The following is a 13,935-nucleotide window of genomic DNA, read 5'->3' on the forward strand; positions in this document are numbered from 1 at the left end:
CAAAGACAAGAATCAAAATGCATCAATGCAAAATTTAGTTGATTTAAAAGATCATGATTAAAACAAGCCAAAAATTATTTGCATGTTTCATGGGTACACAAATGTCGGCTGGCCGATAAATCCCAGGTGTCACACAAATATCAAACTGGAACAACTACAGCCAGTGCAACACAGCAGTGACATCGATTTTTAACCCCGAATTTTTTTGCCATTGCGTGAGGGTGAAATGCAACTCAGCGGCAGCTGGAGGTTGGTTGGTTCTCTGCTATCTTGTCCAAATGGCCGTTCGAAGTGTCTGAACTGCCGATAGCGACTGCCGGCCGGCAGGGTGTTTGTGAAGGGCGATCGCGCCGAAACCTATTCCTATTTCACCCAATGTCCACACGAGCACTTCCCGGCAAGGATCATTGGATAGCAATTCCTCCCGCTGATCTTTTTCCCCAGTGTGGCGACACTTGGGCCGACTCTTGTACCCACACTGAGATCGAGCAATTATATCTAGATTAGGGGTTGAACCTGGGTCCTCTGTATACTCAGTACTCACTAAGCCATCGAGGAAGTTTTTTTTAATGCTTACTTAACAAAATGTGCACCAAATAAATGGTGCCACACACTTTAATGTATCCCCACGTCATTACAATCAAAGTGAATAAGATAAATTAATGAGGCATTACTCTGATGCAAGGAGGCTTGCATCGGTAGGATCTGGACAGGGAATATGAACAATTATCCACTGCTGAGAGATCCAATAACACATATGGTCGAAGGCTGGTCAAACAGATGTCACGGAAGGAAAAAGAAAGTGACAGTCAGTCCACCTTCTACTCCCCCTCCATAAACCGAGAAACAATGGTAACAACATGAATGGTACAGTGGCAAAGAGTGTTGAGTGTTGACGCTCAGCAGCTTTGAGTACATGGATTCAAATTGAAATTCTCCCACTCCCCTGAGCTCACGATCCCAGGTGTGGACAATACATCCCAAAACGGGGAGAAGGGAGTACTCCAGGTTCGTGCCTTGTGCCTCTGCTGAAGAGCAGAATTGACAAAGGGCTGGAAGTTGGTAGCCTGCCTCCTCAGACACACAAAGTACAAAGCCCAGAAAGACTTTCATAGGGAGGAGGAAATTGAGGAATGTCATACACTCAAACCACAAGGAATGACATCACCTACAGCTAAGAACTACTTTTCTGGCACCAACAGTGAAATAAAAGAGAGGGAGAACAGAGCATGACACACAACACCAACATGTGTCAGCTGTGGCTCAGTGGGCAGCACTCTTGCCTTTGAGTCAGAAGGTTGTGGGTTCAAGTCCCACTCCAGAGACTTGAGCATAAAATCTAGGCTGACACTCCAGTGAAGTGCTGAGGGAGTGTCTCATTGCTGTTTGAGACTTTGCTGTGTGTAAAATTGGTTATAGTGACAACACTTCAAAAGTACTCAATTGGCTGTAAAGTGCATTGGAACATCTTGAGGTTGTGAAAGGTGTTATATAAATGCAAGTTAAGAGACCATAAAAATAAGTATCCAAAAAAATGGCAAAAGCAAGAAACTAATATTGGAAAAAGAAAGACATTATCCATCACTGGCAAAATAATTTACCTGCATACATTTTCAACTGCAGACCTATAAAGCAATGCATTAGTATTCTAAAATATACCTCTGCATCAAAAGATATCTAGTGCCGTGAACTTGAAATGTCCATTTTTGTGTGATCTATTGCACCATCCAATAAATGGAGATGTCAATGCAAGCTGTGAAGCCCTAATGTATAATAATTACTGACGGTGAGTAGGTGTATCCTGATTCCTACTATGCTTTTTGCAGGTCAAACACTGAATAAAAGCCCAATTAATCTCATTTTACAGAGTCATTTGTCCAAGAAGGAAGGAATACAGTTTCAGTTTTCATCTCCATGGTAACGGCCTGTGCTTCTCCAGCATTCCTCTGTTCATCTGCAGCAGAAAAAACATGATTATGCAAAATTTGTCAGATGTTTCAAGTTCGTTGAAATGCAAAGACTAAAATGGCATTAAAATGCTTTGGGTTTTAAATTTGATACTCATCAGGGTGAAGGAGATAATTGCTAGACAATTACAAAATGTTCTGTTCTTGGAACCTGGTGTCAGCATCAAGTCTAAGATAGGCCCAATGCATAGCTAAGCTCTTTCTACATTGTTCCAAGAATGTGCCTCAAACCTAACCTCAGAAGAGCACGTCCTATTGCACTAATGGATTCTTAAACCTCTTGAAAATCCCATCATAGCGACAAAATGATTAAGATTACAGGGTATGATAGCATAGTGGTTATGTTACTAAAACATAAGAACATAAGAAACAGGAGCAGGAGTAGGCCAATTGGCCCCTCGAGCCTGCTCCGCCATTCAATAAGATCATGGCTGATCCAATCTTGTCCTCAACACCACTTTCCCGCTCTCTCCCCATATCCCTTGACTCCCTTGCAGTTCAAATGTCTGTCAATCTCCACCTTGAATATATTCAGTGACTCCGCCTCCACAGCTCTCCGGGGTAGAAATTCCTTCTCATCTCCATCTTAAGTTAGCGACCCCTTATTCTGAAACTATGCCCCCTAGTTCTAGATTCCCCCACTAGGGGCAGCATCCTCTCAGCATCCACCCTGTCAAGCCCCCTCAGAATCTTGTATGTTTCAATAAGATCACCTCTCATTCTTCTAAATTCCAATGAGTATAGGCCCAACCTGCTCACCCTTTCATCATACGTCAACACCTTCATCCCAGGAATCAACCTAGTGAACCTTCTCTGTACGGCCTCCAATGCAAGTATATCCTTCCTTAAATATGGAGACCAAAACTGTACGCAGTACTCCAGGTGCGGTCTCACCAGCACCCTGTAAAGTTGCATCAAAACTTCCCTACTTTTATACTCCATACCCCTTGCAATAAAGGCCAACATTCCATTAGCCTTCCTAATTACTTGCTGTACCTGCATGCTAACTTATTGTGTTTCTTGTACTAGGACCCCCAGATCCCTCTGTACCGCAACATTTTGTAGTCTCACTCCATTTAGATAATAATTTGCTTTTGCGTTCTTCCTTCCAAAGTGGATAACCTCACATTTTCCCACATTGTACTCCAGCTGCCAGATTTTTGCTCACTCACTTAACCTATCTATATCCCTTTACAGGCTCTTTGTGTCCTCCTCACAACTTGCTAACCCACGTATCTTTGTATCAGCAGCAAATTTGGCTACAGGACATTTGGTCCCTTCATCCAAGTCATTAATATAGATTGTAAATAGTTGAGGCCCCAGCACTGATCCCTGTGGCACCCCACTAGTTACTGATTGCCAACCGGAAAATGATCCATTTATCCCGACTCTCTGTTGTCTGTTAGTTAGCCAATCCCCTATCCATGCCAATATATTACCCCCAACCCCGTGCACTCTTATCTTGTGCAGTACTGGACTAGTAATCCAGAGGCCTGGACTAATGATCCAGAGGATGTGAGTTCAAATCACACCACAGCAGCTGTGGAATTTAAATTCAGTTAATCACATAAATCTGGAATAAAAGCTAGTATTAATAATGGTGACAATGAAACTATCGGATTGTCGTAAAAACCCATCTGGTTCACGAATGTCCTTTAGGGAAGGAAATCTGCCGTCCTTACCTGGTCTGGCCTGTATGTGACTCCAGACCCATAGCAATGTGGTTGACTCTTAACTGCCCTCTGAAATGGCCTAGCGAGCCACTCAGTTGTAACAAACTGCTACGAAAAACAATAATGAGAATAAAACTGGACGGACCATCCAGCATCGACCTCGGCACTGGGAAAGTGCATTCCAGTGCCCAGTTGGAGTAAGCCCAAAGCTGCTGTCACATGGGCACTATTAACTATTTTGCTGGTCAGTTTCATCTAGAGAGCACATGAGGATAAATGGAATGAGATATGGCAACGCTACACTGGTGTAGAACGGAGGCTCTCCTGTTGGATTTTAGACAGGTTTTCAGAATAGTATAGAGAGTATTCTACAATGCAGCTGGTGCATGCTAAAGCTGTACAAGACATGATTGCTGGTATCACTGGACAAACTGTGGAGAAATCTTCCACTCCATCCTACTTCATAGTAATCAGCCTGCACAAAAAGAAATGACATGCAAAAGTATTAAATGAGTGGCGTTACATAATTCAGCAACCAATTGTGTTTGTATGTCTCTTATAACTTCTAAATGCTGCAAAGGTTAGCAACGTGTAGCAAACTTGCTTTGTCTGACTCAGGCCAGCTGCCTCATTTGCGATCAGTTCAAGCACTTTTCAGCCGCGATGTCAAGAAGTGTGTCCTCGCCTGTCAAGAGTGCTGACAAAATGCCTGTTTGCCATTTCCCATAACACCACATTTCTTTCTGTTTGATCAGTGAATCACTAGATAGCAGCAAGGTCAGGGCTTTCAGTATATGGTGACAGTTCATATACATCGGTTACTGTACCGTCTGTGGCTGCTTCACTGTTAGTTTCTGTACACAGTGTACACACTCCCCCCACCCCATCTTATGGATGAGACGTTAAACAGAGACCCCGTTTGCCCTCTCAGGTGGACGTAAAAGATCCCACTGTATTGGCCCAGTAATTCCTCTCTGAACGCGTGAGTACGGTCGGGGTACTCACGCGTCTGGCCGGAGGAAATGCCCGTGTTCAGCATGCACAGCGCATGCGGGGAAAACCGGCATTTCCAGTCCTCTGAACGAAGGGGTTCAGAGGCACAGCGCGTGCGACTGCACAGGCAGCGCTTGCGCAGTGAACTTCGTCGATTTCATTCATAGATTCAGTGAGGGTAAGTCCTTACAAGTTACACTTGAAAAAAGCATGTGTAAAGTTGCTCCAAGGCTGCGGAGGAAGATATATTTTATTGTGGAGCTTCTGAAAGGCAATATTTTTGTTTGGGAAAGGGAGGAAAGTTATTTTAAGAAATGCTGAGGTAAGTTTTAAAGTTTAAATTTTTTTTTTAAACGGGTTTTCAGTACGGTAGGTAGAAGGAGCATTTGTGGCTGTGTGAATTGAATGTGAGAATGAGTGTTCTAAAATGAGTAATGTAACATTTCCAACACTTTTAAGAAAGAAACTTTTCATCAGTAATAAGTAATTATGTATGTATGTCCGCATATATTCCTTTACGTATATGTATGTATGTTTTATATTCCTTTACTTATGTGTATGAATGTATGTTTTTAATTATGATTTTCCAATAAGTTACTTTCTCTGAAAGTCATAATTAAATACATACATTCATACACATAAGTAAAGGAATATATACATACACGCAAAGGAATATATACAGACATACATACATAATTACTGAAAAGAATATATTACAGATGAAAAGTTTCTTTCTTAAAAATGTTGGAGTCATTTTCACATTTAATAAACACAGCAAATTCAATTCACATAGCCACAATTGATCCTTCTACCTACAGTACTGAAAACCCGTTTTAAAAAACAAAAATAAACTTTAAAACTTACCTCAGCATTTCTTAAAATAACTTTCCTCCCTTTCCCAAACAAAAATATTGCCTTTCAGAAGCTCCACGATAAGAAATATCTTCCTCCGCAGCCTCTGGAGCAACTGTACTCATGCTTTTTTCATGTGTAAGTTGTAAGGACTTGACCTCACTGAAAGCATGAATGAAAGCGGCGAATTTTACTGCGCACACGCTGCCTGTACAGTCGCACGCGTTCTGCCTCTGAACCCCTTCATTCAGAGGACAGGAAATGCCGGTTTTCCCCGCATGCACTGTGCATGCTGAAAACCGGCATTTCCTCCGGCCAGACGCGTAAGTACCCCGACCGTACTCGCGCGTTTGGAAGGGAATTACTGGGCCAACATTTTACATGTCAATAAAATGAAAAATTTAACAATTGCACGATTTGCCCCCTCGCATCTGCGACTGAGGGTCCAAGGAGGTGCATTGCGCAAGAGGTCATCGTCGTACGTATCTTCACACTGTTCCCTTTCGGGAACTGTATGAAGTGGTGGAAGGATTTCTGGCCACGTTAACACTCCTTCCGTGACCATAACCATCTTCATACCAGCCATTAGGGTGGTTAGTCCTATAGCGTGAGGGTTTTACGGGCTCCCACAACCCATCTGAGGGGGGGGGGCCACCCACACCCGCGGACGCAAGTGTCCCGCTGGATGTCCACCCAGAATTTATAGTTGGAGCTCTGACTCCACTTGCCGGGACTGTCTGGAGCGGGGTTCGAAACCCTACTCCTTCTGGCTCAGCGGCGGGGATGCTTACCGCTACGCAAAAGACCCACTCCGCGCAAAAGGTGACACCCATACGTTTCCTGCGCCTTTTCCCTCCCCGTGACTGGAGCCCTATGCTGCCACTTGAAAGACCAAGCTATCATCTGTCCTTTTTGCGGCGCCTTTGACTTCTCATTACCAATGATGAGCAGGCGCTGCGCCTCCACCTCGTTGAGGAGATTGCTGAGGTCATCATCAGTTCAATTGTGAGTTCTTTTAATGCTGTGAATTATGCTCATTCCAGCCATTTCACGTTGCTAATCGGATTGGGCCTTTGGCGTAGCGGTAGGATCCCCGCCGCTGGGCCAGATGGTGGTAGGGTTTCAAACCACGCTCCAGACAGTCCCGGCAAGTGGAGTCGGAGCTCCGGCTCTAAATTCTGGGTTGACATCCAGTGGGATATTTGCGTCCGTGGGTGTGGGTGGCCCCCCCTCCTTGTATAGCTCATGGGAGCCCGTAAAACCCTCCCGCCATAGGACTAACCACCCTAATGGCTGGTTCAAAGATGGTTACGATCATGGAATGAGCGTTAATCACGGCCATAAATCCTTCCACCACTTCATACAGTTCCCCAAAGGGAACAGTGTGAAGACACGTATGACGACGACATTGCTAAATAAATAAATGGCATAAAAAAAATTCTTTTAGGGCTTTTAGAAGTCTTTAAATTGCTTTAATTCTGTTTAAAACTACTTCAGATTCTTTAAAATAATGTAAACGTTTTTAAAAGTTTATAAAAGTTACCAAAAGCTTCATAAAAATACCAAAAACCTATTTAAAATGCTGCTTTGCATGTAAAAATGCTTAGCAGCTTGTGAGAAACATTGGGGGCATGTCCTATTAAACTGAGACCTCAAGGGGCGTGTCTCACTTGCACTGCGCGCTACAGGCTTCGCGCTGGCTGCACTCCTGGGCGGCGTGACGTCAGACGCTGCCCGGGAGTCAACATTTTAAAACAGCAATTCCAGGCGTCCCTGAAGCTCAACGGCCGACGCGCCGGGTAAGTGCATATCGGGGGCTTGCACGCGCGGCAAGCCCCCGACCCGAATTTCTGGGCCATTATTTCGAAGAAGAGTGTGATAATAATAATAACTTCCGGGAAGTTATGTCATCACTTCCTGTGAACTGTGAACTATGAACTATGAACTGTGTACATACCTCACTTCCTGTCATATGTCACTTCCTGTTGGACTGGTATAAATACTGGTCTGTTCAGTATTGTAAGAGGCTTCTACCAGAGGCATGGTAAAGACCTCTCTTGTATATAGTGTGTTTATAAGTTACTTAAAGCTTACCTTAAAGTTACTTGATGGTAAGACTCCTTTTTCTTACATCAATTTAAGTAACTTAGTATTTACACTCACAAATACTAGACCTTCGGACAAACTCGGAGTTAAGGATCCAGGGAACCACCCATCATGGAGAGAATCCTTAGACCTATTCGTCTGGACTTGGACCCGAATACACCAGCAGCTGGCAGGGTATGGAAGCATTGGTACCGTACTTTTGAGAATTTTCTGGATGAATGTGAAGCGGATGCTCCTACTAGATTGAGGATACTTATCAATTATGTGACCCCAAAAGTGTTCAAATATGTTGATGAATGGGATAATTATGATGAGGTGATTCGGGCACTTAAGAAACTATATGCCAAGACCCCAAATGAGGTCTATGCTAGACATCTACTGGCCACAGCCCAACAAGGGCCAGGGGAATCAATTGATGAATTCCTGCAAGAACTTCGCAGGCTCAGCATAGATTGTAACTTTCAGGCAGCCTCGGCTGAGCTGTACCGCGAAGAAATGATTCGTGATGCTTTCATCAGCGGGATTGCCTCTCCATTTATACGCCAGCGTCTACTAGAAAGTAAAACACTTGAGCTACAAAAAGCTTTTGACCTAGCTTGTTCTCTGGATTTGGCAAAGAGAAATGCAGACCTCTATCAGCTGCCCAGATTTCGATCTGCTGCTGCAGCTGCAACCAGACAATTCAAGCGGTCTCAGGTGAACCCTATCATGGGGGAATCTAATTCTGATAATTCTGATGAAGAAGAGGAGGATGACCCCACTTTAGCAGCAACTTGGCAATCTAGGAAGGAGTGCTTCTTTTGTGGAGATGCTTTTCACCCTAGGAAAACCTGCCCTGCTCGCAATGCAATCTGCAGTTATTGCAAAAAAAAGGACACTTTGCTAAAGTTTGCCTATCAAGGGCCTCTACGAGGGCCAATCCAGCTAAGGCCTACCGAACTGCCCCAATTAGGGCCTATCAAGATGCTCCAGCTAGGACCTATCAAGCTTCCTCTCGAGCTCTCTCCCGAAGAAGCACACCGAGAGTTTTAGCCACTCTCTGTGCAACGACACCAATTACAGCTGCTTGCCCACAGAACCTGTCTCATGCAGCCACAAAAATTTCAATTAAAGGGCATACCTTAGATGCCTTAATTGACTCAGGAAGTACTGATAGTTTCATTAAGGAACAGATTGTTGCGAAATTGAAACTACATGTCTTCCCATCGGACCAGGCAATTGCGATGGCTCAGTCATCACTTAATACCAGAATCTCCGGCTCTTGTGTTGTTGATATGACACTTCATGGTCGTATGTATCCCTCCACCCGACTTTCGGTGCTCAAGGACTTATGTAGTGATCTCCTCTTAGGGCTGGACTTCCAAAAACAGCATAAGAAACTCACCATTGAGTTTGGTGGATCCAAACCCGGACTTACTATTTCTAATATACCGTCTAAATTACCGTTTTGTGCATTGTCAGCAGCTTCACTTGATGAACCCTCATTATTTGCCAGTATTCCGCCTCAATGCAAACCAATAATAACGAAATCGCGGCGCTTTAATCAGGAAGACCAATCTTTTATTGCGGCTGAAATCTCTCGACTTCTAGCAGAGGATATCATCGAACCATGTTCGTCGCCCTGGCGGGCTCAAGTCGTCATTGTCAAGAACCCTCTAAAACCTCACAAACAGCGACTATGCATCGATTATTCGCAAACCATCAATCAATATACCGACTTGGACGCCTACCCATTGCCACGCATTGATGATATGGTTAATAAACTGGCCGAATACAAAGTGTTCTCAACTTACGATTTAAAAAGTGCCTATCATCAGGTACCCTTGAAGGTCTCAGATAAGCAGTACACGGCCTTTGAGGCTAATGGACGGCTGTACCAATTTCGTCGCCTCCCATTCGGGGTTACTAATGGAGTGGCTGTCTTCCAACGGGCAATGGATGGCCTGGTTAAGCAGGAAAACCTAAGGGACACTTTTCCCTATCTTGATAACATTACCATTGCAGGTCACGATCAACAGGAACACGACGCCAACCTCCAAAAATTTCAGGATGCCCTCCATCGCCGTAATTTGACCCTGAATGAATCCAAATCTGTTGAGTCGCAACCGACCATCAACATCCTTGGCTACTGCGTAGGCAATGGTATCATTAAGCTAGACCCAGAAAGACTTCGCCCGCTCCAAGAGCTCCCGTCACCTAAGAATCCGGCTTCTTTACATCGGGCTCTCGGTCTGTTTGCATACTACGCTAAATGGATTCCTCATTTTTTGGACAAAATCCAACCCTTGCTGCATGCTAGATCATTTCCACTGGGAACAGCGGCTGTTGCAACCTTTAACCTTCTCAAAAAACAGTTGGAGAAAGCGGCTCTTCACTCCATCGATGAGAATCTCCCTTTCGTGGTTGAATGTGATGCCTCGGAGGTGGCAATCTCGGCTACTCTGAATCAGGAAGGTCGTCCTGTAGCATTTATGTCCAGGACCTTACAAGGTGCCGAGCTACATTATCCTCCGGTTGAGAAAGAAGCCACAGCCATCATAGAGGCAGTACGGAAGTGGAACCATTTTCTAGCTCGCCAGCACTTTACATTGATCATGGACCAACGATCAGTCGCCTTCATGCTCGATAATCGAAAACGAACCAAATTTAAGAATAATAAAATACAACTTTGGAGGATGGAACTGGCCTCTTTTGGTTATACCATTCTCTATCGGCCTGGCAAGGAGAATGTGGCCGCGGACACCCTCACACGGGCATTCTGCTCCACTATGTCATCCTCTACTCTCATGGATGTCCACAATGGATTGTGTCATCCTGGCGTTACGCGCATGCTACATTTCGTACGATCACGGAATCTCCCTTTTTCCACTGGAGATGTAAAGAAAATATGCTCAGAATGCCGGCTTTGTGCGGAATTAAAACCTCAGTTCTTCCGCCCCTCAGATGGTATACTCATACATGCAACCCAACCGATGCAACGACTTAGCATCGATTTTAAGGGCCCAGTGCCCTCTTCAACTCGGAACACATATTTGCTCACCATGATCGACGAATATTCACGTTTTCTGTTTGCCTTCCCCTGCTCCAATATGCTGGCGTCCACAGTAATCTGCTGCCTTGAGCAGGTATTTTCTCTCTGTGGCATGCCGGCTTATATTCACTCAGATCGGGGTCCATCCTTTATGTCAAGGGAACTCAAGGACTACCTCTCAGAACGGGGAATTGCTACAAGCAAAACAACACCATACCATCCCATCGGAAATGGGCAGGTAGAGAGGTATAACGGTATCATCTGGAATTCCGTACGTCTCGCTTTAAGATCTCGGGGCCTACCAGACCAGCAATGGGAAACAGTGCTTCCGGATGCATTGCACTCTATACGGTCCCTGCTTTCTACAGCCACAAATACTACACCTCATGAGCGGTTCTTTGGATTCCAGCGTCGCTCATCTCATGGGACATCACTCCCATCATGGCTAACTACTCCTGGACCTGTATTACTCCGAAGATACGTTCGGACGTCTAAAAATGACCCTCTCGTAGACGAGGTCGAACTAACCGATGCCAACCCCACCTATGCAAACATACGATATTCCAACGGCCGAGAATCTACCGTATCATTACGGGATCTGGCTCCCTGCCCACCAGGACCTAGTGGGACATCGGGTGATGGCATTTCACCAGGAAACTCTTGGGACCTATCGGGTACCCCTCTCCAGGATCCTGATCGGACACCAACTAGCTTGGTGCTGGTAGAACCCCGTGCTCAAGGTTGCGACCCTCCCAGTACCGCGCATGAAAGTACTGATCCGCCACAGACCAGCTCTGCACCTCCCTCTGAACAGAGGCAGTCCGACTTTGAACCTATTGGGGCTCGTACTCGAAGCCATGATCTCCCCGACCCTTCACAGGGCAATCCAGGCCACACAGACTCTGACCAATGGCCAACCGCATGTAAGCGGACCAGCGACCCTCTACGACGGGAATCCAAACGGGCGCGACTCTTCCTTGTTCGGCGGCTGCGGACCAAAAGGTAGACCACAGCCTCCTAATCCTGCAGGAGGGAAGAATGTGATAATAATAATAACTTCCGGGAAGTTATGTCATCACTTCCTGTGAACTGTGAACTATGAACTGTGTACATACCTCACTTCCTGTCATATGTCACTTCCTGTTGGACTGGTATAAATACTGGTCTGTTCAGTATTGTAAGAGGCTTCTACCAGAGGCATGGTAAAGACCTCTCTTGTATATAGTGTGTTTATAAGTTACTTAAAGCTTACCTTAAAGTTACTTGATGGTAAGACTCCTTTTTCTTACATCAAAGAGCAGGGGTGTTCTCATCGGTGTCCTAGCCAATAGTTATCCCTCAACCAACATCACACAAATAAAGGATTATCTGGTCATTTATTTCATTGTTGTCTGTGGGATCTTGCTGTGCGCAAAATTGGCTGCCGTGTTTCCTACATTACAACAGTGACTACACTTCAAAAGTACATAATTGGTTGTAAAGCACTTTGGGACCTCCTGAGGTCATGAAAAGCGCGACATAAATGCAAATTCTTTCTTTTCATCCACCTACACACACACACACAGGCATGGATAATCAATTTTGGTGACACAGGCCTGGTATTTCATAACATATTACATTTTAGAAACTGAAAAAGGCCCATTTGGTTCAAACAACCCTGCCTTTTCCTCATTTCAACCCTACCTTCTCACCATCTCCCTTTAACTCCTCATTCTCCAGAAACACATTTTGTTGTCCCACTTTATACTATTTACCTCTCTGTCCTTCCATGGTGATAATACTTTGTGTGAAATTGTTCTATATGAGCTCCTTATTTTCTCCTAATTTATAACATTTTGTCCTAGCCTTTGAACTTTTTGTCAATATGAGCAATTTGTTTTGGATCAACTTTATCAGTCTTTGCCATAATTTTCAAAGCTTCTGTTAGGTCACCTCAAAGTTTCCTCCTTTCCAACAGAGACCAGCCTAAATTCCTTGATTTTTCTTCATAACTTAAATTCGAGACTTGCTTGTGCCACGCTGCACCCTCTTAAGGGTTTGCATTATCCTTTCTATGACATAGTGACCAATACAGTACTCCAGATAGGGCCTCATACAGTAATAGTATCACTTCTTTTGACTTATATTCTGTATGTCTTCTAATGCACCCCAATATCTTGTTTGTTTCCTCATACCTCAGTCATACATTGGGCTCATGGTTTCAAATACTTTTCAACAATAACTCCCCAAACCCTCTCCTGATCAGTGTACTGCATGACTGTTCCATTCAGCACATACTCCCTAGCCCTGAACCAATTATTGAACAAGTTTCTACATTGAACTGCACTTGCTAGTTACTAGCGCAGTGACCTAAAAGATCCAAATCCTCCAGAATCTTCTCACTATTTGTCTTTCAAAGTTATCCAAATCATTTATAGATACATTACGTGTAATAGGAGCCTCCAAGAGGGATTCTCAAGTGAGAATTGTAACAGCTTTACAGCTTGAAAAGTTTGTATTTATGGCTTCCCTCTGTTTTAAACCAGTTTTCTTACCAGCATTCATAGGAACACAGGAATTGCTAGACAAAATAAGACCAAAGTCTATCTAGTTCGAATCCTGGTAGTCACATAATACAACAATAATGGAGTTGTTGACTAATTATAGCAATCAATCTCTGTCAATTAGTCTACAACAGACCCAGACATGACATGAGGAAACCTCCAGTGGTGGAGAGCTTTGGGAACCATTGGTCCAAAGTCACCTGTTCCTCCCAAGGGTGCTACACTTACCACATGCTATGTCTCAAATTACTCATATACTGTATCCCAAAGTGTTATTTTCTGAAAGAAATCCAAGACTGTTTGGTGGAGGAAAACCCTGTCTAAATTTCTCCTAAGTCTGTGCCTCCTGTATGCATATGTTGCACATGTGCAAAGTCACCTTTTGTATCGTATGTATTCAAATCTTTGAAAGATTCATCCTGTCTTTCTGAGAAAGCACAGACATGTGGAGGCTGGACAAAACTAAAAGTGGAGATTGATGAGGTGTGACAGTGGATTAGCAAATAATGACACCTCGCACACTCATTTTATGAGACCTGGGTTTGAATCCAGTTCAGACTGATGAGATGAAAGACTCCACTCTCAGCTGATTGTAAGCGGTCCTACTTGTAGTGAGATTGAGCAATCTTAGCCAAGTAGGCTGATAAGACCAAATAAAGCTGCTTTTATATTTTCTTGTTTTAATTCTGATTCCAGATCCAACTCCTAACATTTTCACTGCTAAATCTGGTTTGCTTATCCCGGCAGCAGAGTTGTACATCCATTTTTTT

General features: G+C 44.1%; 1 protein-coding gene across 1 annotated transcript in view; it reads right to left on the reverse strand.

The window, feature by feature from the left end:
- Window positions 1-1,058: 1,058 nt before the first annotated feature.
- The window catches only part of LOC147121554 (protein stum-like), a 31,523-nt gene continuing 18,646 nt past the window's right edge, over window positions 1,059-13,935 (reverse strand). Inside the window, exon 3 of the mRNA XM_085977689.1 lies at window positions 1,059-1,954. Coding sequence (XP_085833815.1) covers window positions 1,857-1,954 — 98 coding nt within the window. The 3' untranslated portion in view covers window positions 1,059-1,856. The remainder of the gene's footprint in view (window positions 1,955-13,935) is intronic.

This window comes from Somniosus microcephalus, chromosome 3 (assembly GCF_052327205.1).
Source record: "Somniosus microcephalus isolate GS21.2 chromosome 3, FLI_Smic_1.0, whole genome shotgun sequence".
In the NCBI taxonomy this organism is placed as follows: Eukaryota; Metazoa; Chordata; class Chondrichthyes; order Squaliformes; family Somniosidae; genus Somniosus; species Somniosus microcephalus.